This window comes from Egretta garzetta, unplaced genomic scaffold (assembly GCF_000687185.1).
Source record: "Egretta garzetta isolate BGI_Z169 unplaced genomic scaffold, ASM68718v1 scaffold98, whole genome shotgun sequence".
In the NCBI taxonomy this organism is placed as follows: domain Eukaryota; kingdom Metazoa; phylum Chordata; class Aves; order Pelecaniformes; family Ardeidae; genus Egretta; species Egretta garzetta.
Window position 1 is genome coordinate 28,712 of NW_009260611.1, and position 25,910 is coordinate 54,621.

At 36.4% G+C, this 25,910-nt stretch overlaps 1 protein-coding gene across 3 annotated transcripts in view; it reads right to left on the bottom strand.

The window, feature by feature from the left end:
- The window catches only part of XPO4 (exportin 4), a 62,638-nt gene that overhangs the window by 12,101 nt on the left and 24,627 nt on the right, over positions 1–25,910 (bottom strand). The window contains exons 6-20 of one of the 3 annotated variants that reach the window (XM_009644878.2): positions 24,198–24,310; positions 21,621–21,778; positions 21,174–21,348; positions 16,202–16,378; positions 13,884–14,026; positions 13,624–13,769; positions 12,122–12,299; positions 10,241–10,400; positions 8,404–8,573; positions 7,260–7,434; positions 5,857–6,150; positions 4,756–4,936; positions 3,109–3,227; positions 2,052–2,182; positions 1,145–1,262 (exon numbers count right to left, since the gene is read on the bottom strand). In XM_009644878.2, coding sequence (XP_009643173.1) covers positions 1,145–1,262; positions 2,052–2,182; positions 3,109–3,227; positions 4,756–4,936; positions 5,857–6,150; positions 7,260–7,434; positions 8,404–8,573; positions 10,241–10,400; positions 12,122–12,299; positions 13,624–13,769; positions 13,884–14,026; positions 16,202–16,378; positions 21,174–21,348; positions 21,621–21,778; positions 24,198–24,310 — 2,438 coding nt within the window. The remainder of the gene's footprint in view (positions 1–1,144; positions 1,263–2,051; positions 2,183–3,108; positions 3,228–4,755; positions 4,937–5,856; positions 6,151–7,259; positions 7,435–8,403; positions 8,574–10,240; positions 10,401–12,121; positions 12,300–13,623; positions 13,770–13,883; positions 14,027–16,201; positions 16,379–21,173; positions 21,349–21,620; positions 21,779–24,197; positions 24,311–25,910) is intronic. The other 2 variants (XM_035900433.1, XM_035900434.1) reach the window with 2 other exon arrangements.

Consider the following 25,910-nt stretch of genomic DNA (forward strand, 5'->3'; position numbering starts at 1 on the left):
ATCATCCAAGTTCGCTGTTTGTTTTGTTGTCTTTTTTTTTTTAATCTAGGTATCAGTAATTGGAAAGCCAAGTTCTTTTAGATGTTGACTCTTGTCTTACAGCACAAATTCACATCTCAAAGCACTGAAAGCTGTTGTTGATTTATATTCATCAGAGAGAAATGGTATCTCTTGATCTCTTGTATTTTTTCCAAAAAGCTGCAGATATGCCAGAGAAATAATGAAAAAAGCCTTTCTCTTCAAGAACAAAACAGGGAACTTTTTCCTCGAGTTTTGGAGGCTCCTACAGCTTACAGAAAGCCAAACAGGGAACAGATTGATAAGAATTGTATAATTTTAAGTGGAAATTTAGAGAAAAGGCAGAAGGTTATGTTAACTTGGAAGAAATATAAATAAAATTATTTAAGGTGTTTCTCGTTCTCTCAGCTTGGCTGATGGATGCTTTTATTGAGCAATCCCCAGAAGTTTGAATGTCAGTTTGGTAAGAAAAGATGTCTTAAGGAAAAATGAAGTCTTTACAAAATCAGAAGACAAGCACACACGTTCCCCAATTACTTCATTCCCAATTAGCAGGAACCTGGTTGCTATCAGGTCACTCCAAAATTCGGTAAGAGTGGATCGTCCTAAAAGGAAACTACTGAATATGATACTGGACTAAGAAAACGCATAATGCATTAGATACATTGAATAAATGACAGCATTTTCTTCCTAGTTTCCAACTATGCTCTTTTTTCTGCCTTTTGTTTTAGTACTCTGAACCAGCGTCCAGTTCACAGAGTTGTGGAAGCTTTCTATTTCACAGCTTTCATGGTAAACATAACTGCTAAAATTGTCAGTCAGGTTCATTCTAGAGCTCGTGTGCAGAGCATGTATAAATATAAACTGCATTCTGTGAGGCTCAGGTCTTTTGTTGATTTGCAGTATGTAATTCCTCCCTCTAAATCTCCATCTTCCTTGGTATGGAGTCCAATGACTCCGGTCCTTCATGCTGTCTTTCTTCTCAAACTGCCAGTTTTTTAGGTAACAGGCTGTTTCTTACTATATGAGTGATCCTGAGTAACCTGGTCAGATGTGAACGCTGTTTGGCCTCTTGATGCTACCTGTATGCAAAAAACCAGAACAACACGAAACGCAGATGCCTTACCTTAAGAAAGTGCCTTGTTGCTAGAAAGAGGGTTGAATCTGTTTCTTGTGCTTTTGCGCACTGTTCTGCTAATGGTGTTACAGCCTCCAGACAGAGCTGGCAAACCTCTGAACTCATTCTGATAACGGGCGTTAAAGAATCAAAGTCAGATTTCAATTAAATTGTGGTAAAGTTTCCCAGTGGGGTCACTAGAAAGTATTTTAAATGCTTGTATGTTCCAAGATTTCTTTTTACTATAAAGCTGTTAATAAAAAAATTAAATTAAAAAAATAGAAAAAGGGGAATAAAAAAAAAAAAAAAAAGAATTCCAACTTTGTTGCCTTCTTTTATTAGCTGCATGCCCTAAGGTAACATAACCCTCTCTGACATAACATTTTCAGAAAGAGTCCCTTATGGTCAAGCTCATCTGTTTCTGACACGTGCCACAGATTAGTGAAAATGGTACTCCCATTATGAGAGGGAGAGCCCATTGGCACCCTGACAGGAAATGCTCTGGAGCCAGCCCAGTAGAACAGCAGCAGTGTTTTGTATTACCAGCTGAGAAACTAATTCAGGAATGACTTTGGGATACCAGCTGAAGGCTTATGAAGTTACACACTCTGAAGTGAAGTAATGGAGGAGGCAGGAATGGCTGCCAGAAAAAACTTACACACTAAACCACTTAAAGGCTGCATTCAAGCAACACGAGTCAGAGGAAATTCAGCTAATACTAGAATCTCAACAGACACTACAGTGAAACTCAATCACCAGAGAGCAGAGAGGAAGAGTCGATTACTGATACGTAATTATAGATACAGAGATTGATAGAAAAGGAAAAAAATGCAAAGAAAAACAAAATCAGATTTTAAACAGGTCCTTATAAAAGCAACTGAGATTGTTAAACACTCCCAAGCTCTATAAAGGATACGATGACATCCCTAACTCCAGTGAGTACATTAGGCTCTTAAAGAGGTCCTCTGGAAGTTGTGGAATTTTCTCAGGGAATATTTCACAGATGAAAGTGATTAATTTGTAATATTGATTACACAGGGATGGAAACTGTCAAAAGAAAAAAATGGCAATTTTAGAATCAATCACATAAGTCTATTCTGACATAATTTCCATCTGCGCAAAGAGACAGGACTGATGCTTTCCACCAACGACAACAATTTTAGTAGACAACTTCAGAGTCATTAGAATAGCTACAACTGTATTAGCAAACACTGTGGTACAATAAAAAAAGATTGCTAAGGCTAAACAGTTGATGGTTGGAGCCCAGTATCTGCTCTGTAAAAATTCAAGGAGTTTTACTACAGGCATGAGCAAGCCTATTCCTGAGGGGTAAAAGCCTTGGTGACAACAGAGGGGCTCCTCGGGTACATCCTTTGGCCCAGTTTCATCTAAAATGGATGTACTGCTCATGCTCAGCGAGTGCTACCAGATGAGAATGCGTGTTAAGAGGGGACAACCGAGATACACTTCAGAAGTATTCCCCTGATCCAAAGTAAAACATTAACACAGTGCAGCCCAATGAAATACTGCCAGTCCGTTGTTCAATATTTTACTGTCCTACTGACAAGCTATGATATGAAAGCCAGCTGTATTGTGAAAGTAATTAAAGAGTTACTACTTGCTCCCAGATAATTTTTTCCCTTTTTTCCTCCCCCCGTAATATCACTGTTGATGCTTCCTATCACATTTCTGACACTATCAGAAAAAGGATTCCACAAGCCACATTTCAGGTTTGGCTAACTGTTGACCTGCACCCACTTACTTTTAGAAGGAAAAAAGTTTTGTTTAGGCTCTTCAAATACACATTTTCCCAGCTTACAGTATTTCTTTTCAAACAGTATCTAGAACTATGGAACAGTTACTTGCATTTTTAAAAGCCTAGAATACTCAACTTATGAAGGTGGAATGAATTATAGGAATTCATTACTATAAGGCTTTCATGTTCTAGCAACTACGTGTAAAAATATACTTACCTTCAGCAGATCCTGGGACATGAGAGGCAGAACTAGATTAACCCCATATAAGACAACATCTGCTGCCGATACAGATCTATTTGTAGCTTGCCCAGGCTCATGTCCTCTAAATACTTCATCTATAGAAAAGACAAAAAATGTTTTGTACAAAAGGGGAATTAAACATATTGAAGGAAGAGTCCCATTTCTTTATAATAAAGACATTTTAAAGATAGGACTATTCCCCTCTCGCCAAACAAAAACATGAGGCACTGTATTAAAATAGAAACTTAGTGAGTGGAGGCTGCCACATCACTCTATATTTATATTCATAAGGACTAAGCATTTCATAATCACGTGTACCAGATGGCACGCTAAAACAGAGCACTTCAGATATTCTGAGGGCTCTTCTCCATTACAGAATATTGCACTTGTTTCTAGTGATAGCTGCTTCACGCCTGCACACATAAACAGATAGCGAGCAAAATATTACTGCATTTTTATACTTTTATGTATAAACATATGTAAATATAACAGATATGTATTTTATAAACACAAGGAGAAAAAAAACAGGGAGAGTTAATGCAGACAATTCTGTAGTTTAGATATTGCCAAGCTTTCTCCAGTTACCTACATTTCCCGTCAACTGGCAGTGACCTTACTTTTGTAATTCCTGCATCGAGTCAGCAATGGTGTGCAGACAGCTTTCAATACATTTGATCTCTGGGCATTATATTTAGGTAGTATTCACATTCCTTAGTTTCATGGCAAGTATTTTACAGGGTTTTCCATGCAACTAACTTCTAAAGCCTGACCTCAAAGAGAAAATATTACATGGCACTGAGTTGTCCATTCAAGGGACAAAGTCTAAATCTGGTTCTGTATTCCTGTTGTGCATGCATGACAAAAAAAAAAATAGACTGGTGCACTGAATTTTGGAGTACAAGGTTCTGTCTTTCAAGACATACCCCAGAAAAGCAATGAACAACATTGAAACAATCTAGGCAGATTCAGTTTGTGACTGAGCACGTTTTCTGTGCAAACTGTATAGGACATGGTGAGATCTGGATCACGCAAATGTGTTTCAACTTACTCAAAAGCAATGCAGCACAGCTAAGCTAGAACTGGCAGATCATATTCAGGACTACTGCAATTTTACATGGCAAATATGTGGAAGAAAGTAACAGGCTGGGATACAAAAAAGAATCCTTAACTACACCCACGTACTATAAAGCATGTTCTGTGAATGAGGAATACAGAAAACCCTGAAACATGATGGAATTTTAATAAGCTCAGCATTTCACAAAAGTTGGATCTTGTACTAAGATGATAATCCATCTGCCCTCTTGCGGTAATTTACCGTTCTGACTTCTCTGAGTTTTCTGTTATAAAACTGCTGCTACTACATGTTCAGACTTGCAACATTCAGACTTCAAGTTGTTTCATACATGCCCTATTTATTTTACGAGAGCAATAATAATTTCAGATGCTAGAATACTGTGAAAAGTCCTTCCTTTGCTACTGGCACATTAACAGTAATCTCCGTATCCTGATCTAATCAAGCCTAAACTTCAGTTTTCACTCTACCTGGATTGAACACATGCCCCACAGTGGCTTTTACACTTTAGAACACAAGTTATGGTTCAGCAATTCTCAATTCCTTCATACCTGTATCACTGAAATCTATGAATTCCTTTGACAGAAGATTAGTGAGAAGCTCCATAATAAGAAGGAGATCCTGGTACTGGTCTTCTTCTGCTGTAACATCTATCCGTTGTCGACCTAGATTATTCTTGGAATACACCTGGAGCAGAGTTAGGCAGGCCTCATACAAGTTCATGGCTTTGGCCTATAAAACAATATTAGATAATAAGAAAACTTTCATATGCTGAAAGTGACACATTTTGGTTTAGGACGGCATTACTTGGTTGACGATACCTCGAGATTTTAATTTCAGTTATATAACCACTTTTTTTTATCAACTGCACACAAAATCATCAAGAAAACAGCCACCTTAAAGAATGGTAACACTTAGAGCCATATATTGATGTGCTGCCCATTGAAACAGCAGAACATTACTTTTATCAGTTCCTCCATCTTTTTTGTTTGTTCATTAAGAGTGGCTCAGGACAGGCTGACACATCTCACTAATCTCACAAACTAGATTGCCAACAAAATCCCTTGGGAACTCACTTCAGCTATCAAAGTCTGGGGCCATAACACGCTGTTTGTGCATACCCAGTTTGGAATAGGCAGGATCGCTTCTAGGCGCAAAACCAAAATTAGCCAATGGTGCACATATGTAAGTGTACAGCACTGACCCATTTTACCAGATAGTATCTTGGTATCCATTACACCTTGGTTAGGACCAAGGCAGTGTCTCTATGGCATGCATTTGTCATAGAAAACAGTGCTGCAATTCTCCTAGACAAGCCTTCAGAGAAGTTTGATACGGTTAAGAAAAGTACTCAACATGGTCTGCACTCTTTTGCCACCCATGCGTAGAGCTAGATTAGTGATGAATTATGGTTAAATTTATTGGTATAAGAACACTTTTAATCCTGCTTTTAATCTTTCCAAGTGTATGTTTTTAAACAAAGGAATTCCTCTAACAGATGTGACCATATAGCATTTCTTTCTCTATAGAACCTAAAAATCACTGTCTTTTATTTTGTTTGAGGAATAACATTGTATACACATGTACATGAGCATATACACACACACACAGACACAGACTCTTCCTCTCCTTCCCCTTTTGGTTGTATTTACCTCTCCAAGATAGCAAATTTGTTTATGTGCAACTTCAACAAAGACTTCTATTATAAGATTAACAGTCTCTGGTGTGTTTTTGTACACTTCCATTAATCCAATGCAATTATTAAGGAAGTCCATTAGGAAATTGAAGAGAATTGCTACGTTATCAATCTGGGTAGCCTCAGCAATGCCACAGAGTGCTTCTAATGTAGCAGTGATTTCCTGTTTCACTTCTTCCTCCTGACAGATCTGCTGAAAGTTTTCTTGGTTTATCACATTCAAGAATCGCTGCTGAAGTGGCTGAAGAACCTTAAAATATTTTAGAAAAGTCACATTAAGATAAGCATACTATTACATGAGATGTGAGGTTTAAGTAATTTAGCAAGCTCATGGGTTGCTTTTGGCATGGCAGTACAAGAATCAATCACTTCCAGTTTCCAACAGCTCAGTTATGTTATTATCTATCACATTAACATAAGCTGAAGGGGTAGTGGTTAGGGATTCTCATTATCCATCATCACCTGCAGGCTGGTTTCAAAATGAGCACCTCCATAAATAGTTTATGTTATTTTGTAGTCTTTAAACAAATCACAATGACTTTTCTCTGGCTCACAGTATTTAATTCTCTTCCAAATTCAGTATTAGGGGAAAAATTTTTACAGTTCATCAATGAAAGCATTAGTTAGGATTCATGTTCACAATTATCTTCATCATATTATGACTCTCAATACTGCAATCTCTTTTGTAATCACCTATGTTTGGAACCAATTTAAGAAACTTCCATAAAAATAGTGACATGTTTTTTTCCAATTACTTCCAGCACACTGTAGTCTTACCTTCAATCACTAATTTCATAGCTTTACTAATAAAAGCAAGCTTCTTTCAGAAGGCCAATTCTTGCGGTGCTCACTGATCACATTTCAGATACTTTCTAGCACCAGTCTTCCTGGTGTTAAATACCTAAGCTTTAATGGAGTCAGGGCACAAAAAGCTGGTCAAGGCTCTTCATTAGGTTCCACATTAACTTTTTACCTACTGTCATTATCATTAAGTGAATAATTGAATAATTCATAACACCAGAAACTTAAAATAAAAGGAAGAAATGACACAGTTCCAAAGGAAATTCTTAGTCTCTTTCAAGTGTACTGCTATACTGGGCTGTTTCATGAATCCTCCAGGTAATTTTTAGTTGTTTATGCTTAGGCTGTGATATTTTAGATACAATTTTTGGCAGCCCCCAGGTGCCATACAACTATTGACCTTCAAAGAGAGAATAATTTTTAAAAGTTATCAATATTGAATGTTTAAAATCAAAAGATTCTGTACAACTGGATTTTGTGTCACCATAAAATTCCCTAAACTAAGTTGTTTGTACTACTTGCTAAAATGAAGGTAACAGAAGCATCAAAATAGGTTACCTCTGTCCAGTATTGTTGCTTTGTTTCCGTATCCATATGAGCAAAACCTCCTAAAACTAAAGCTTTCATTAGTGTTCTCTGCACAGAACTGGACAAATAGTGAAGAGGAGGGCTCCGCCTTGCAAATTGTTTAGCTAAATTCCACCAGTTTTCACATTGAATAACTAAGTTTGCCCTAGAAGAGGGAAAAACAGTTTAATTAAAAAGAAAAGACTTCACAAAATTGCATGAACAGAGCGCGTCAGGTTGCTAGCAGTTGTCAGAAGATTTTTTTTTTTTTTATTTAATTCCTTTATTCCAAGGCTAAATTGCCTTTTGACTTTCATTTTATTAATGCCTCACCTCTAAGATTTCTAAAGTATATACTCTGAAAATAGCTCAATTCACATGGGAGAAAAGCAGGGAAATGCTTTAGTTTTACACACATACGCACACAGAGTTAATGGACATATTGCATGGATTAAAAGCTTAGTCTCATTATGTCATGATAAAATAAGCAGTTTATTCCAAAACTAGCTCCTGTGGGTTTTAATTTTTTTAAAAAAGAAAATTCCTCAAGCGTTTAACTCCTCAAACTTCAGAACAGTCTTCCAGCAGACTGTGAATGCATGATTGCATGTATAATTGCATGTCAATTCACAAAAGTAAAACATTCAAGAATTTCCTGCTTCACAGTTTGTAATATCAAAGAAACTTTGAAATTTGTCTAAATCCACCAAATCCTGGATTATTATTTTTTTAAATTTTTGTATGTTTACAAAAATATTTTATACTGACTTATACAGTATCTGAAATCTTAATTCGGAAGAACTTGTTCAACAAAAATAAACACCACCACAAAAATCCTTGCAATAAGAGTGGAGACCAGGAGAGTTTTCCTTTCTCACTCTTTAAGAGTGAGGCACAAATGTAGGGGAAGGAGAGTGCACTTCTAAACAATAGCAAAATTGGATTATGTTTTGTCAAATCTAGGTCTCACTCCTCACTTTGCCAGACAATTTTTTTTCCATTTATAGTATGTTACTAAAGTAATTTGACTTACAGAGACACGAATATGAAGTACCCTACATCTGTATTACTTCGGCCAAAAAAATTTAAAGGAAGCAAAAGAAATTTTTTGACTTCCAGAGGTATAGCAACTTACCGCTCTCTCCTTTCCACTAATGTTACTAGCAGTTGTACAGTATCATTTGCAAGGTCCTGCTCTGAACTCCACACTGCCAGGTTACTGATCACTTTTTCTAAAAGGTAACCCACAATCCACTGGGAACCCTCTGTATCAGCACCAAATGCTGTACTAAATGGCAGACTTATCTATAAGAAAAGCATTAAAATGAGTGAGTTTTACAGAAGCCAGAACTCCAAAGTGTATGGTAAGCATTGTCAGCAAATTCTTTTCAGGCTGTCACTTCTTCCCTACTTAAAATACACAAATGTTACATAGACAAAGGCAAAGAATACCTGTAATAGAAAAATCTTTGCCAAATTTATCTTGCAATTTTAAGCACACCACCTAAAACAAAGAAGAGTTTCAACCTCATTACAAACCCAGGTTTGAGTATGTCTAGCTTTTAATGCCAATGAAAGTTCAAAAGCTTTAAAAATTAAAAGAAAGATCCCCAAATCATCTCTCAAAACTGTTGCCATGAATTTACAATGAAATTTCTCAAAATTCAGTGATAAAAATTATTAGAAATAAACCTAGCTGTTGATCTAGATTGCATCTTGTAAAAAACTTATTTTCACTGCAATTTTTCTGCATCTGCTTTCTGTGGATTCTTCCTTCAATCTATACATCTTTTAGGAAAGATGACACATTCTGGTCCTGGCACGTTAAAATATGCTTCCTTGAAACTGCCTGTTCTATCTTTAAGAAGGTTTCTCATGAGTGAAATCCGAAGATTTTTTAATAATCGTTCTGGGGCTTCCTGTCAGCATACCACTAACATTTCTAACTTTAAAACTCATAATATATATGTGACTGAGCATAAGGTTTAAACACAGGTTTCAATCACTTTCACATGTCAACACAAGCTAAACATGTGCATTTCCTAAATACTCTTTTTTTGTCTCTTCACATTGTTTCTCATGTGGATCTCCTTACATGCTCTCCAATTCTTCCCCAACTGGTACCTTTACAAATTATTCTCTCTGCTGTAAGTCCAAGCTGAATAATATGATTCCAAGTATTTACAAGTCTTTGGTATACCTATTTTTGTTAAGGAGGGGCCTCCTGAAGCGTTAGTAATCTTAGTTGCTTCAGTACTGGAAATAAAGGGGAAGAGGAGGAGGCTTCTTTCTTGAAAGTTAGAGCCAACAGGACCTCCTCAGGACAAGAGGCCTCCATCAGCTAGCTGGATTACAGTTAGTTATATAAGCAAAATTAGGATCAAGGTCTAATCATGATTAGTGCTGTCCAGACATGATAAGAAGTTGCCCTTTACGAAGAACGCACCATTGAAATCATTATGTATACAATGAGAACATATGAGAATGGGGAGAGGAGAGAAAGTAGCATGACATTAGCTAATGTATACTACTTTGTGATTGTGTTAAAAATCTAATTCAGAATCATGACCAGGTTACTCACTAAATCACCCATCAAGGGCAACCACTGTATTAGAGATGAACTGTAAGATCTGATGGAGAGTGAGAAGTAGCTTATACAGTTGTCAGTGAGTTTCACCCACTATGCAGCTTGAGAACACGCTATGCTATTCTGCTAAGGCAATGGACACGCACAAAAAAGAAAATATGATGTCTGCACCAAAATGTGCAAGAAGGGTCCTCTAATAACTTTTATTTCTAACTTAAAAAATGAAGGAAACATCAACTTTCAACCAAATGCCAAAATAAACCACAACCCATTTAACATTAAAAATGCTTTACCATTGCACTTTAAAATAGCTACACTGACATCTGCAGTCACAGGATAATATTGCTAATACTCACCAATTAATTCACAAAAGTTATATCCTTACCTGATCATACAGCTTTTCATCTACTAGGAGGTAAGTCTTTGCCCAACGCTTGAGGAACCATACAATGTCTTTCCCCATCTGGGGGCTCAGGAGGTGTGTGAGATTTGCTCTTATTGCTCTAGATTCTACTTCTGACACTCTTAAAATAGCAGATAATAACCTGCAGATATAAAATACAATGAGGATGCTGAGAGTGGGTTTTGGAGAAGCAACGCAACTACAAAACACATTTATTTTTAAAGCAGCATGGCAGAAGGAACAGGATAACAAAGTAGTTAATCTCTAATGAAGTAAAAACCACCTGAATCTATTGTTTCTTTAAATGCAAGGAGAGAGAAACAGGATCGACTGGCAAATATCCTCCAAAAAGTCAGACTATGTATTAAAAGATAGGGTGATTATCTTTGACATCAAGACTAGTGCAACAAAGAATCCTCACAAGCATTCTGCCATCAAGGGAATGAAGACAAATGGACTACTTGGAATGCTTGAAAAAGCTTTTTTGAAAAACTGATTCTCCCCTTCCTTACATCATCAAGCTTAGTGACCAATTGGGGCCTAATTGTGCAACTTTTACAGTGTGATGCATACTAAAGAACAAATACAGAAATTATGAGTTATTTTTCTTTTTCGTTACCGCAGAGAAACAGTCTGAAATATCAGATCACCAGATGATTGCATTAATACAGTCAGTCCATAAAGCTACATGAAATACTAGCATTTGTAGTACATCAATTAAATTTGTTAAGAATGTGATAGTGCACAAGGAATTTAGAAGTTGACAGCGGTCTATTTCTTGAAGACTTCTTAGAACTATTGCCAGAGTGCCTCAAATCTCTTCTTAGCAGATCTGATTTTGTTCCCACCCAGACACTACATCAAGAAATCCTCTTTGCTTCACTTCTTGAAGCTGACAATAGCATCAGTGCACAGTGTTCAAACTTTTAAACATTAGGCAAATAACTGACAATTAAGATCCATTTTTCTAGCCTCTTCCAGAAGAAGAAAATGTTAAGTACAGAAAACAACTAATCTTGGGTGAAGAATCTTCCATGTTAATTAGAAGTGGAATGCAATCTTCTGAAGTGTGAGGATTCAAATGGAGGAGCCTTTTGGGCCTTCTTGCAAGAAGAGAATGGAAATCCCCTCTCCTGCTCCTTTTATAGGCTAATAGTGGTACATGTACGTAAGTGACAACAATCCCTCCTGCACCCAGGACCAGCTGAGCTGCTACTGCCAAGCTGCGGCAGTAACTCATGTTCAAAGTAGACAAGCTCACTGATGCTTTGGAAAGTGTTTGCTTAAGCTGTACATGTGCTGAATGAATTATAGAACATATAGTATATTACCTAAAGATTTTGATTTACCAACTTTTTAGTAATTTAAGTAATTTTAAGGACTTTCTGTAACAAATAGATCAAAGATGGGTTTTTAGTAGAGATATAAAAACATTTGGCTCATTTAAAGACTTTGGCTCATGTCCTCTGTTAAGACTATCAGGTCATCAGTCATTTCAGCCTTCCCATCTTGACTCAGTTTTATCTGTTTTGATGCCTTACTCTGATTTTTCTTCTCAGTCCTCCCCTGGATCACCTTGACTTGAAATATCATCTGTATTTACCCTGAAAAAAATCACTTCATCTTTTCTGTCTTTTCTTAATCTCTTCCACAGCGTTACCTTAATATGTCTGTTATAAAACCATTCTTATAAATTATATGCCCTTACTTTAATACTAGTTAAGAGAGAGATTTCTTTTCCAGTGTTCAGTGCTTACATATTAGACTTTTTACTTTTCAAGTTCACATAAGTCCACTCACATTCTCACTTTTTTTCTCTGAAAAAGCATTTAACATACTTAACAGCACGCGACACATCCTTACCTAATTACAGAATCAGTTCTGTTGTACCCTGGGATGGAAGAGGCCTTTTCTCCTGGAGATCCCAGAATCTGAAGTGTTGTATTGATGTCAACCTCAGCTGAATGTTTAATGGAATATTCCATTACTTCTGGAGGTATTAGCGGAGTCTCTCCCTGAGTATCATTAGCCAAGAGGTAGCCTTACATTAAAAAAGAAAGAGTGATCACAACTTTCTACCCTAGGTTAACTTACAGCTTTTTGATTAGAGAATCCCTTGGCTTAACTGCACACATCACACCAGAATCAAATGTTTGTACAAACCCTGACTAACCCTGTTTAAATATGCATAAGTTAATTTTAGAATCCTTAAAGCCATTCAGTAAAGAACAACCTAAAGTGACAAGAGGCCAAGACTGGAAAAGAAACAACTAAATTAAAAAACAAATTAAAAAAGAGAGAGATAAGCTTTGCTCCATGTAAAAGTAGTAGTCAGTTCAACTATTGTGGGGGACGACAACCAAAGCAACATTTTGTTGTCGCTTTTTTCTACTGTTATGTGATAAAAAGCGCCTTGATTTTACAGCTTCCCCACCAAGTCCATCTCATCTGGGACTTCCATTCTGCTAACATTTCTAATCTGTCAGAGGCTTTCAGACACCAAGCGCATGTGCTATAATGAAGTTTTCCTTGCATAGCAACTGCACATCAGGTGAGGCACGGGTTTTTATACAATACTCTGGTGCCCAAATAATTAATATTAATTCCAGCTCCAGTTGTAGTTTTCAATGTCTGATCTCATAACATCTGTGAGCTACAAATACAAACTCCATCCCATGGTGATACAAAAATATTACAAAACATTCATGTCAGCATCTGAGAGTGACTAAAACATCAGATGTTCAAAAAGATCCCACAAAATGCTTCATAAAATATACGTTTCTCCTAACAAAGTACAGACACTGTCTTAGTAGTTGTTATGTTTTGCAAACAGATGTAAGATTAATTCCATCTAAAAATCAAAACCAAAAAAGTTCTAAATTCAAGTTCCCTGAAACATAACAAAATGCCAGGACATGGATCATCAGCACTGAGATATTCTGGAACTTAACTTGATTCTTTGCTGCCACTGACTAATACTGTTATCCTGATCTCATCTTGATTCCCTTATAAAGTCATGTGTGCCCAGGCAATACAACTGACATCACAAACAGACTAATTTCTTGAATAGGTTGAGAGATAACACATCTCAAAAAATCTGTAACAAAATTAGTTGCCGGAATTTCCAAAGGGCATACCTCATGTAAAGATTTCATCAGTCCTTTAAAGATAACATTCATGTTACTCAAGGCAGATGAAAGTAAAACAAAGGCTTTGTGAGTACTGTACATAAGATGAAAACATAAGGGATAATATTTATAGTCAATTAAGAGTAGTTGATATACAGGGATTTCATTTTTTTTCCTAAGGTATTCCAGCTGCAATAAGAATACCAGAATAAGTACTATTTAAAGCTGTTCACTAACCTGTGACTAAAATAAGCCAATGAATATCCTCATACAGGTCATCAAGCACTTTATTATCAATTGAGCCTGATGCTGGTGAGGCAAGTAACTGCTGCTGATGTCTTTGCAACTGGCCATGGAGCCTTGTCACTCGGTCTTCTAATAAACTGTGGACAAATAACAATAAAATAACTGCTGTTTTTAAACTGTTCTGGCAAAGTCAGGCTTTCAATATTTGATGGCTTTATTGACTTGCATTCATGACTATTTTTTTTTTATACCTTGTAAGAAGAGGTATACAGTGTTCTGCAGCAATTCTCCCCAGCATGCCTACACTGGCCAACTGGTCACAGAACTGGTCTCTGTCATCTTCCTGCAGTTCACTTATTTCTTCTTCTTCCCGAGAGGCCACACCATTGGCAGTCTTTGGTTATTTCAACAAAATTAAACGCAACCAGTTAGTGTTACACTTGTTAAATTTTATCATCACCACAATTTTCTACATGATTTTGTCTTTTCTTTCAAGGTGCTTTGCATGGATGAACAACAGACTCATACTAAATTAGACACAGAAGAGTTAAAAAGAGGAGTAAACCTAGCTTCATATTGTTTTAAATCAGCATTTCACAAACTTGTTGGCAAATATACAGTTAATTGTATATTTGTTACTACTTCCAATAGTGCTTTCAAGTCAAAAGATTTGCTATTTGTGAAAAGAGTCAAGGATAAGAGTTATTAAATTGATGCTTGTTATTAATAGGATAAGCACAGGCTGAACAATAGCAAAACAGCTTCTTTACACCACAGTACACACAGGGTATATAAATCTGCTCTGTCGAGCATCCACTGCTAGAAGTGTGGTATAAAGTACTGAATAATCCTGCCTCACAGAGGTGGTCTGCAAACCCGGTGGTCAGAAGATTGCTGAAGTACATTTGCATTTCGAATCACATATGTAGCAGACCAAGAACCATTTTAAACACTGGGACTTCCATGCTTTCCCCTATTCATTAAGCCAAAGATATTGTTCTCAGTTGCCTGAGGTCTTCCATAAATCACAGAATAGGTAGTGCTTTTCATGATGAAATGAAAATCATCTCTTTCATTAAAGATTTTCCATAACCCATTGTTTGAGGGGGAAAAAGCTTTAAAAAGTAAATGCTATAACCTCAGGAAAACAGAAGCCTGATAATATCATCGTCATCTCAGTTTTATTTCTTGCCGGTGCAGGAGTTGCACTTTGATTTCTCAAAGCTTACCTTGGCTACATTATAAAACTACTTAAATAATAATCAAACATTATTCCTTGAAGAGATGAACCATTGTATGTCAAAACTAAGTATCGATGTTAAAATGTTTTTTAAAAATCTCCTTAAGAATCATAAAATATATGTAACTAACAAAGTAAAATAAAAGTGACAGCTATCAGTCTGCTTTGTTTCCATAAAGGCTCTGGAAAACTGCATCCACACAAAACTCCTTAACCAAAGTGCTTCTAACCCATCTTTTCTTTATGTAACCCAGCAAATCATTCTCTTTTGGCAACTTCAAAGTAGCAGCTGTTTACTGAAGAGTGAGCCTCTGCTCTCAAAGCAGAGACTGAAAGTTCCTGTTACTGCTTTGATATTGAACAAGAAGCATTCTAAAATGCCAGCTGTGGGTTTTAAAAGGTTACCCATGGGATAAATGACTTATCTCACAGAATGACATGAATTAACCTGTGTATACAAGTTATGTCAAGACCGTCTGATATGAATTCAAAGTTCCCTTGTGAAATATTTCTCTCCATTTTGGCCCTGTTATTACCATCTGTTACATATTGAGATAGCAGAATTAAGTTTTATATGGTGCTTTTCAGAATGAGGCATCTTGAAGCTCTTTGCACAGCATCAAATTAAAGAGAGATTTTATACAGTTATCTATGCAATAACTAATCCATCCAACATCTACATCCAACTTTCTGTATGAGAACCTATTTTAATAAGATCCAGACTCCTGGCAAAGAGACTAATCTGCTTTCTTTCTCAATGGTTCAAGAGATACCCGAGGTACTTTTAGGTTTTCACTAGAACAGTCACCTCAAAATCCAATTAGGAATTCATGTACCATTTTATCCAAAAGAACCACATAATATTGCAAGTTTCTTCTAGTCTGAGCATAGACATTCAACATTTTTTTCAGATATTGATGCATGTCAAAAGTATACTTTGAAGATAATGTATGGGAGGTAACAACCATATAAAAGGCTCCCAGTTTCATTGGGGATTTTAACTAGGACTGTAGTCCAGAGAAGGATGGTCAGAAGTTTCATCATTGCATCTGTGGGAAAAAGTCAAATCAAAGGGCATCTTACTGTAACAGATTTACTTTTTCTACTTTTTTAAATGGATTTCCAACTTTGTGTTCCTTTATTTCCTCTTCAGAATGAGAAAGACTAGAAAATAACCACTGAGTAACAAATTCAGCAAATTTTTCATTTCTAAAGTCACAAATAGTAATTATTTACTAGCTGCCTTGAGCTACATAATATAGCACACACCAAAAGACATGGACCAGTTACTGTATATTGTCATCAAGAACTACTAGAATGAGGGCTTACCAAATTCCTTGTACCATCGGGAGCAGCGAGATGGCACTGAATGTAGGAATTGAAGACCTGAACAGCATGTTGGGTAAAGAAACCCTTATGGAAATGTTTGTCATCTTGTACCAGAGTAAGCCAAGATTCCAGCAACTTATCGTATGCTTCCATATATACCATGTCATCTTTGTCAAGCTGTAAGAGATGAAAGAAACAAAACAAAAATCTTATTCCTAAACTAAACCAGAGGAAAATACTTACATTCATTATTATTTAATAGATGGTCTAATGTTGAAAAAATTTAAAAAAAAAAAAAATAAATCAGTCACAAACCCCATCTAAGGATAGCTAAGAAAGTATCAGAATGAACTGAAGCAATGGATTGAACAGGTCAGTGCAGCTTTCATGCTTGCTAGGCTTTAAAAAAAAAAAAAAAACTGTCAAAGTGTTTAGTCATTTCTCTTCATCTGACGTTCAAGACCAAAACAGTCCTAAATTGCTTTTAACGCATAATTACCTAAATACAGGAGCTACTGAGCTCTTACCCCAAAGATGTCAAGCATCTCAGCTCTTATCAGTAACAACAAAGAATTGAGCCATTTCTTTTTAATTAAATAGACAAATACAGCACATGTGCACATAGATTCAGATGTATTCCACTGTTTTTTAAATAAAGAGAGAAAAAAAGATGGCAGTTCTCTGTTCCAGAGGAAATCATTGTCAGGTTGCATGTGTTCAAGAAACCCTACTACAGGTTGCCAGTTTTGATGATGATACACAACTTCTCATTCTATGAACAAACAAAAAAACCCAAACAGAATTCTGCAGAGTAAGCCTATACCTCCAATTGCTTAGTGCATTTTAACTCACGCTTCATGTTTTTAGTTTTTCATATGTGTTTCTACATGGTATGTAAGTTGCAAAACGGAATAGCTTATCTGAAAAACAAAGCCCTGGGTTACAGGCAAACTAAAGAACCCAGATAGCAGACAGGCCATTTCTTTTTTAAAGTATTTTTAATGTACCTATCAACTTTCTGATTTGATGCAAAAATTTAACTTTACTAAATATATCCAACTTCAAATAACTTAGCTGTGACTGTACGGATAAACACGCTGCTAAAAAAGCAGGACATTTCTTTCCTCTACGAAGTCTTCTCAAGTTTTAACCAACAGGATCACTCACAAAAGTGACTTTGAGATAGCAGAGCTTAGTAAAACGATTCCTTGATGAAATAAAGAGATATTAGGGCCTTAATCATGCTCCAGACAGAAGAATTCCTGACTTTCAGTGAAGTTACAAACACGGCTGGATGAACAGGCAAGGAAAAGAAAACATTGGCTGGATGACTGATTAAAAGGGAAGAACGATATCATGTTGGAAGCATTTCAAGATAGCTTCACAGCATCATTGTAACTGCCAAGTGGTCATATTTACAGAAGTTAAAATATGGGACACACTGATGCAAGTGTGAAAACAAAAACTGAAGATGACAAGGAGAGAGGCAAAACTGTATTCAACACTAATATAAGCCACGAATTTAGGATGGACACCACACTGTCTTTTTTAAAACTTGGCTAAAGGGCACACAAATTCACAGGTAGTAATTCAATCCTGTAATATTTTGACGTGTGTGTATAACTTACATATAAATTCTAATGATTTATAAGAATCCAGAGCATAAACCAATGAACAGACATGTCTTTTTATGAACAACAGAAGAACTCAAACCTATACAATGCATTTATTAGAGAAGGTAATATAGAAGGTAATGCCATGAAAAAGAAGTTTAACTGTTTATGGTATTCTCATATAGAAGCTAGGATTAATAAGTGCCTCCATAAAGTACATGCCCAAGTAATAGAAAGAGTTTATCGATACCGAACAAATTTGGTCACAAAGGAACATTACCAAAATTTCCCAATCCTTATTTCGGATTAGCTTCAGCTGGGCTACCAAAGAAGTCATACAGGTAAACTAAGTGAGACACTGCAGGCTGGGGAGCTGAATCATTCTGATGGATCCAACAGAAGCAATGGCAGAGCCCGGTTCAGAATTCAGATCTTCAGGAGGGGCAAGATACAACCAGTAAAATCAAAGCAAAGATGCTTAATTTCTCTAGTATGGGAAAGGAAAAGAAAATTGGTGGTACTTTCTTCACAGCCTGCTGACCCTTGAAGAAAGAACACTTTAAAATTTGTCAAGCGGCAACAAGCTGTAAAGAGTTGGAAGCATAGCAGAGGCACGAACTCAGAATGATCTCTCCTATCACATGATATTTTTAAAAAAATATCATGAAACAGGAACAGTGCATTAAAATTATTTTGATACAATTTCTATTTGACTTTTCATCCAACACCCTGTTTGCACTTTTCACTAATTCAGATGGACTATTGGATTTCTACTTCTGCATAAGCACTAAGTGTTGAGCAAGGCGAAGCATAGCTGTGGACAAGCATCTTCTATCAGACACAGTGCTATTGAAGGAAGAGATTACTGGTCCAGCTGGCACCATAAACTAACCCCCAGCATTGCTGAAGCTTACAGCCCTCCACCAGTGTAGCTGTTCCGGCAAATGTTTCAACTTCCTTCAGCCAATCTCCCCAACCCCAATAGGCAGGTTAATGTAAAACAGCATTTGAACATGATGTTTGGATTGTGGGCTTTTCCCCCTTGGTTGGAAGTCAGTATTAGCTGCTTTGAAGTGGTTTGCGTGTTATGGCTCAGGACCTGCCAGTTTTGACAGTTTCCATAGCAGGTCTTCAGCTAAGTAGAATCCTTGCGTCTGATGGGGTTTCTGCAATGTTCACACGAGCTGTTCTGCTGGCACACGAAGTGGCAGAAATATGGGGAAAGCAGCTTTTCCGACCAGCAAAGCTTATGGAGTATGCCTGTCTGCATCCTGCTGCGCTTCAGATTTCTGAAAAGTTCCAGGAATATTACCTCAGGACTCTACTGAGCCCAATGCACGCAGTAGTTAGTCTTTTATCAAAACCTCTTAATTACAGACAGGATGTGAGCTCACTGAAAGTGTCACTACAAGCTATCTATTAGCAAGAAGCTTAGGGAACACATTAAACACAACTGGGACATTCCTAAGTCAAAAGATTGCTTTCAGGGATGCAAAGTAATAATTTTTTCAGCACACAGTATCAGTACACCATCTGGATTAAGTCAGCAATAGCTTGAAAGTCTCAGTAGCACGCCTTATTGCTGACACACTGGTAAGATATAAGTTGGGTTTTTTGGGTTTGTTTTTTTTTAAGGCTTATCACTACAGAATTGTATATCATCCTGGAAATCAGAGAAACAGCCTCAAGTTGAGATATATACACTATACATCTGCAAGACCTATGACAGAATGGAAGCGGCAAAAGTATAATGTTTCTTTTTCCACAGAATGATTTACAGATTCAAGGACAGTGAGCAAATTATCTCTCAAAAGAAAAAAAATGTTGTGTTCTCTCTTTCTGCCATTGCTGAATCTGAGAACATCTAAGTTTATACTGAAAATACTTTCTTCAGCAAAAAATATGGGATTATATTAATGTAGGCAGCCACAGTTTACTAGGCCAGTCATTTCCAAAACAAACTCTCTGTACCAGATAGAGGTACAAGATTTTACTGAGAGATGAAGTGTTTTGAATGGCATTTTTTTGAGCAATCCTTTCATTAAACACGGTTGCATATTCTACCTCTCAAGTAACAAGAGGCTAATTGAGGGAACAACATCACTTTAGTCCCTTTCATTTAGATGATAGGTGCCTATGATTTTCCTCAATTTTCTGTACAAAGGCTTCAGGAGCATTCCTAGATGTGTCGGTGAGCACCAGAACATCTATTCAACATTCTACTAAATAATCTCAAAAGCACATCAGGTTTTGACCAATAAGATTTGGAAAGTAGCTGTATTTTGGACTCTAAATTTAATCAATTTCTTGATTAAGCCACGAGCACACTTGAAAGTTTAAGTGAGCACGGGGCCAAATGTAATACATTTTAACCTTGCAGCAAAGACATGATCTAATGCTCTGCAATGAATGCTCACTAACACACCTGTGATCTCTGGTAAAGAAACGCATCCATCAACTTTATAACTAAATACTCCTATAATTATTTTCAAACTCAGGTAATTAAGCCCAGTCAATATAGCAAACCTGGTAAAAATGTACACTTTTTAATGATAACGGGGAAATACTGGCTAATGTCTTGGTAGTCTAATTTTACATCAATAGCTACTGCACATAAATAGCTCAAGTCCAAGATTATTCACCTTAATTCTTAGGGGCTTTTTTCTTTAAAGTAGGTGTCTTTACAAGTTTTTATTTTTAATGCAATTTTTAGAAGCAGAAAACTTAAGACTATCCCAACTGCTCTTTAATGTTACAACCAAAGTGTGAAAGAAGTAAACAAACAGACAAAAATCCTCTGAATCCCTGCGCCAGTTTTGTACGCAGAATTAACCATTTGAACTGTGTCAGCAATGAAGGGATGATTTGAACAGCTTAGAAGTATGGGGTTAACAACAGATCTTAACTGCTACATTCACTTAAAACAGAAGTTCCTGACTCAGAACTCCTGACAGCAGTTAAGTTTCAGTCTGTCCATATGTCCACGTAGTCATTTTAAGCTTTCAGGATGGTAGCTCATTCATTATCTACAACAGTTTTCAGAGAAGTCCTACAAGAGCAAGTCAGCAATGTTTAAAGACTTCAATATTTTTAAATTAATCCATTCTTTAAAAATTAAAATATGGGGCAGATGCCTTAAATCCAAACATAGTCTGAATGATGCACACAGTGTGCAATTATGTTCATTATGTTTTCTGAAACAAAATCTCCTCAGATGTGATTTCAGAAATATCTAGAACAAAACCACTGAATTCACAACACTTATTAATAAAAAAGAGCCAAATTCTCATGTCACTTATGCGTATCACAAAGAGAAACAAAAAAAAAATACTACCTACTATTTGAGAGTGGATACTTACCACTTCTTCCAAGGCAGCACTTCTTCCAAAAGAACAAGTGAGGTGTGCAAGGCAATTAACAAATGAAGAGAAAAGTTCATTTGGAATAGCAGTTAAAATATTGCGAGGAAATACGGTTATCAGGTTGCTGATAATACTGGAAATTCCCACTGCTTCAGAGTCTTCTATTTCAATTCTATAGATAGAAATAGCAGTTAGTTTTTTGCCATTAAGAAAAATGCTAAAAGTGAATTGATTTTGTTGTACATTTTCAAGCAAAAAAATCTATTTCGTATTACTTAAGCAGCACCTACTTTAAACTGCCTTTCCTTAATTTCAGTAATCCAACAGTAAGCACAAATTATACCCAGAAATAAGCAAGCCATACCAGTTCTCCACACAGATAGGCTACACTCCACACTAAAGATTAAAAGATGCCATCTAAATTTAGAGAGCAGGCATACATACCCATTGATAGTATTCAGTAATCCCTCAATGAAGTGTGCCAGGTAATCAACTTGTGAACCTTCATCGGGAAAGACTGGCCCGTGCAAAGACGCCAGCTGTGCCAGACACTGTAATGAATCTTGGGCCATATCTGTATCTTCTCTGATTTTTCGATGTACCTTTCAGGAAGTGAGATAGTTAATAATACACGGAAAATAGGGTGTTCTTACAACAGTCACATGGCTCTCAATCCAAAAGAGCACACACCAAAAAAAGCTTACTATAACTTCCATTCAATCTGAAATGCAAGGGTTTCTACAACTCTCTAAGCCATAGTAAATGTCAAGATCGTGACTCAGCTCACAAAATCACGAGCCTTGAGTTAACTCACTGAAACTAACATTTAGTTAAGTCTCACCTACACATTGAAAATTGAACTGTCTCCTGAATGTTATGTCTTAAAGAGAGAAACAGATGCCAGCCAGTCAGACATACTGCTCCTTCTAAAAACAGCAATAATGACAGTCATCTCTATTATGCTAACTATGCCTAGGCTACGAGTCTTGCTAAAGTTAGTCAACAAGTTCAATCAAGATTATACAGATGCTTCTTTAGCAGAGGTAAACACTGAAGACATATACAAAAATGAATGCATCACTTCCTTGGCAACACCCTTACATTATACAAGGCCAACAGTAATCTTCCTGTATTTCTGCAAACTGTTATGTCATTACTTCTGGTAGTTTCAGACTTTCTAGATTCAAATCTTAATATTTCAGTAACCGCATTCTCACATATTTATTTGAATTGTCAAGTACTGATTTAAAAGAATTTTCTTAGGCTCATGCCTCCTGTTTTTTTCCATGCAAGATTTACCAATTAAATAAATATAGGGTAGCTTTTTCACCCAGAAGCAAATTTAGTTAAATTATTTCAGCAATATTATACATAAAAGTACAGTTAAAACACTAACCATTTCTCCGTGGCATTATAGTTGCAACTTCACCCAGCTCAAAACTAGTTGGATTAGCTGCACAGTTAATCTCTGAAAGATCAAACTAGCAGGACAAACAAACCCCGCAACAGAAATACCCCTCCTAACAGCCATCCCACACTAGGCTGAGATTAGAACTGAAGGTTCTCTCTAACATGGCAGTCCTGCCAACTTTTGCAAGGTTATTAAGATTTCTCAGATCAGATAAATGAATAGAAATTACTACCACTCACTTACATTACTTCAAATAGCAAACTAATACTACAAGCCTCAACCATTGCAAATCAGGAATCTAAAACCAAAACTGACAGCATACTGCCCTGGCTAGCACTCATTCAAAAATAATCAAATATAGATGGGTTTGGCTTACTATTAAGTAAAATGTAAACAATTCTGCCTGTTCAAAATATTATTCTTATCATGAATAAGCAATTGTAAACCAACCGAAGAATCAGATATCTAACTCTGACAGCTTCATACTATTAAACAAGGAAGGGTTAATATGTAAGCCAAAAAAGTTATTTGCATGTGGAGGTTCACAGCTGACAGTAGCAACTGTCTGGATGGTCTAGACAGCTGTTCAGATTGTGTGTAGCTGCTAAGAGTTCTGCCAGTGATTTTTTCACCTTTTCAAAACTGCTGGAACAGATAAACTTGCAGTCAAAAACATTTTTAAAAAATCTAATTTAGCAAGAAATCCTATAAAGTAAGGACATGTACCTAAGCACATATCAGGTAACTCTCAGGCAGCACTGGAGAGTTAAAATTACTTTGTCTAATAACAAATTTGTCCAAGTTTTGAGCACATTATTTCTCTGCTTTGCAAAAATGAAAATAGCCCAAGAATGCTGAATTCTCAGGTCCCAAGAGATGTAACATAAAATAGCATAGTAAATGAATTTATAAGCCAGTATGTTGCTACTGCAATAACTCCTAGTTGTACAAAGACTACAGGCTTCTCCCCCCCAACAGTGGTAGAAAGAAAAAAAAAGAATACTGATTTTATCCAGTTTTGATACCATGGGTTTTTTAAGCTGTAGAATATTACATTCCCCTATCCCAACTCTACCTCGTCCCCATCCCTCCTAACATAACCCATTTTAACTTGTTTGGATTTACTATGTGCTGAGGAAAAAGATGCAGAATTCTGCATGCTGAAACTGGCCAGAAAACTGCAGTTACATTACTTATTTTCAGCTGTTCCGTTGAGCAAATGCTTTAAGATCAGCAAACGCATACTGTTCATTTGATCTTTTTTTGAGAGCCACTACACCTTATCTGAAAGACATTGCTACTACTGCTCACCACGCTTGGTTTCGTTTGACAAATACATGTCCAAAATTATTAAATGTATAAAAGCTGAGATAACTATATACATTTTTCTTTTGTTAATGGTCATCAGTTTAAGGCAATTTATAGGCAAAAATACATATTCAGTAACCTAGGAAAAATACAGTAATTCTGTTTGCTTTGATAAGCAAGCTGAAGTTAACAGAATCAGTCCTACCTGATGCAAAAGGAAGAGTCCCACAATACAGTTTTAGAACAGGAAGGAGCTGCTTTCCCTGCAGTCTGGACTACGAAAGTTGAAGAAAGAAACTTACTGTAAAGAAAAGCTCCATAACTCTGCTGTCCAGGAGGGTCTCACGCCAGGATTCTGTTGGCTTTAGCATCACATTTTGTGAGGATTCAAACATAGCTATATAATGTCTGCCCAGTTATCTGGTGTCAAGGTCAACAATAACATTCCTACTTGGCTTTAAAAAAATCCTAGATACAACAGGATCCATTCAGAAAGAATGTAATGGAAACAAACTTTAAGCCTCTTCACATACACAGCATAATTCATGCATGAGGCCAAGGAATAAAAGGTATTAAGTATTGAAAAAAAGAATGCTCCAGGAATGTTAGATAACAGTTTGATCATAATTATGAGACATACCATAGTGATACGATCACTTTGATAACCAGGGTGTCTAATGTGACACAGCGAGAAGGGAAAAAAGCAACCGCAATTAACAGGTGTTAAAATTTATGCAAAATGGGAAATCATTTTCTAAAAAATTTTCCTGGCAGCTTTTAAAAAGGCCTTATGATAGCTAAAGATAGCTCATTGAAATCTATATCCTATTTTTCTAAATAGCCAAATATGCGTCACAGAATGCAGATATGTTAGCCCTGCATTAATCTACATTTTTTAATCACACTGTGAAGAACAAAAGCATAAGGCACCACAAGGCATCGTCACATTAAACACGTTTGTAAGAGACACGCATGAAAAATGCGCACACTGTGAAGCCATGATTTTGCTGCACTCGGGTCTTACCATGTGTTTTGGCAAAATTTAATGTATAAAATCTGCAAATGCTCTAGTACAGAAAAAACAGAGACATGAGCAAAAACATTTAAGCAAGCAGGTTACATTCTTTGTCAGGCTGATCACGCAGAAGAGTGTTTATCAAAGATTTTTGAAAGTGCTTCCTTCTGTGACACCCCCCAACCCAAATAGTTGTGAAACTGCTTTAGCTCAGCAACTTACTTTTTCATGTCTTTTTTAAACCCTTTGTTATCCCCTCTGATCCCTTTCGAGCCCAACCATCAGAGTAAGTAATATTATGCTCAGCTGCATGTAATTTACTTATTGGTAATAAACTGTATTAACTTTTGTACTCTAAGTCACCAGTGTATTATAAAAAAGGTATATCAAAAAGTATTTATAAGTCTGGAAGAAAATAAATTTCACAATGGTATCATCCAAGAAAGCAGACCTCTTAACTTCTGATGGGTTTTGTTTAAGAGAACAATATATAAAGCAAATATCTAGCTCAATATGAAGGATTGTGGCACAAGGCAGGATGCACAATTTTATTTATTTACACTTGTCTTCTGAGTTCTGCCGAAAGCAGAAATTCCTAAGAACACTGTGCAGAACCACATTCCAAAAAAGCGACTTCTTCCATGGCACAGCACCAGTGGACCTTCACTGGTGGTATGTGTCCAGAACTGCTGTCAGCGCATTATAATGCATAACAACAATCAAGGATTTTCACATTCATACAAAGCAAAACCAGTTTCACCATTTTCAAAATTACCAATGTGTGTTGAACTGTACCAGATCTGCATTATTTCAGATGGGGAAAAACTAAAAATCACAGAATTGTCTATTTTACTTCCATCTGAAATACAGATGTCATTTAAGCGATCAAAAATGCTGCAGTTCTCCCAGATTTAAAAAAAAAAAAAAAAAAAAAAATAAGGCATGAAGTTATCACATGCAAGCATCCTTTATCAGGAGTAATATTAAAAACTAAAACTAA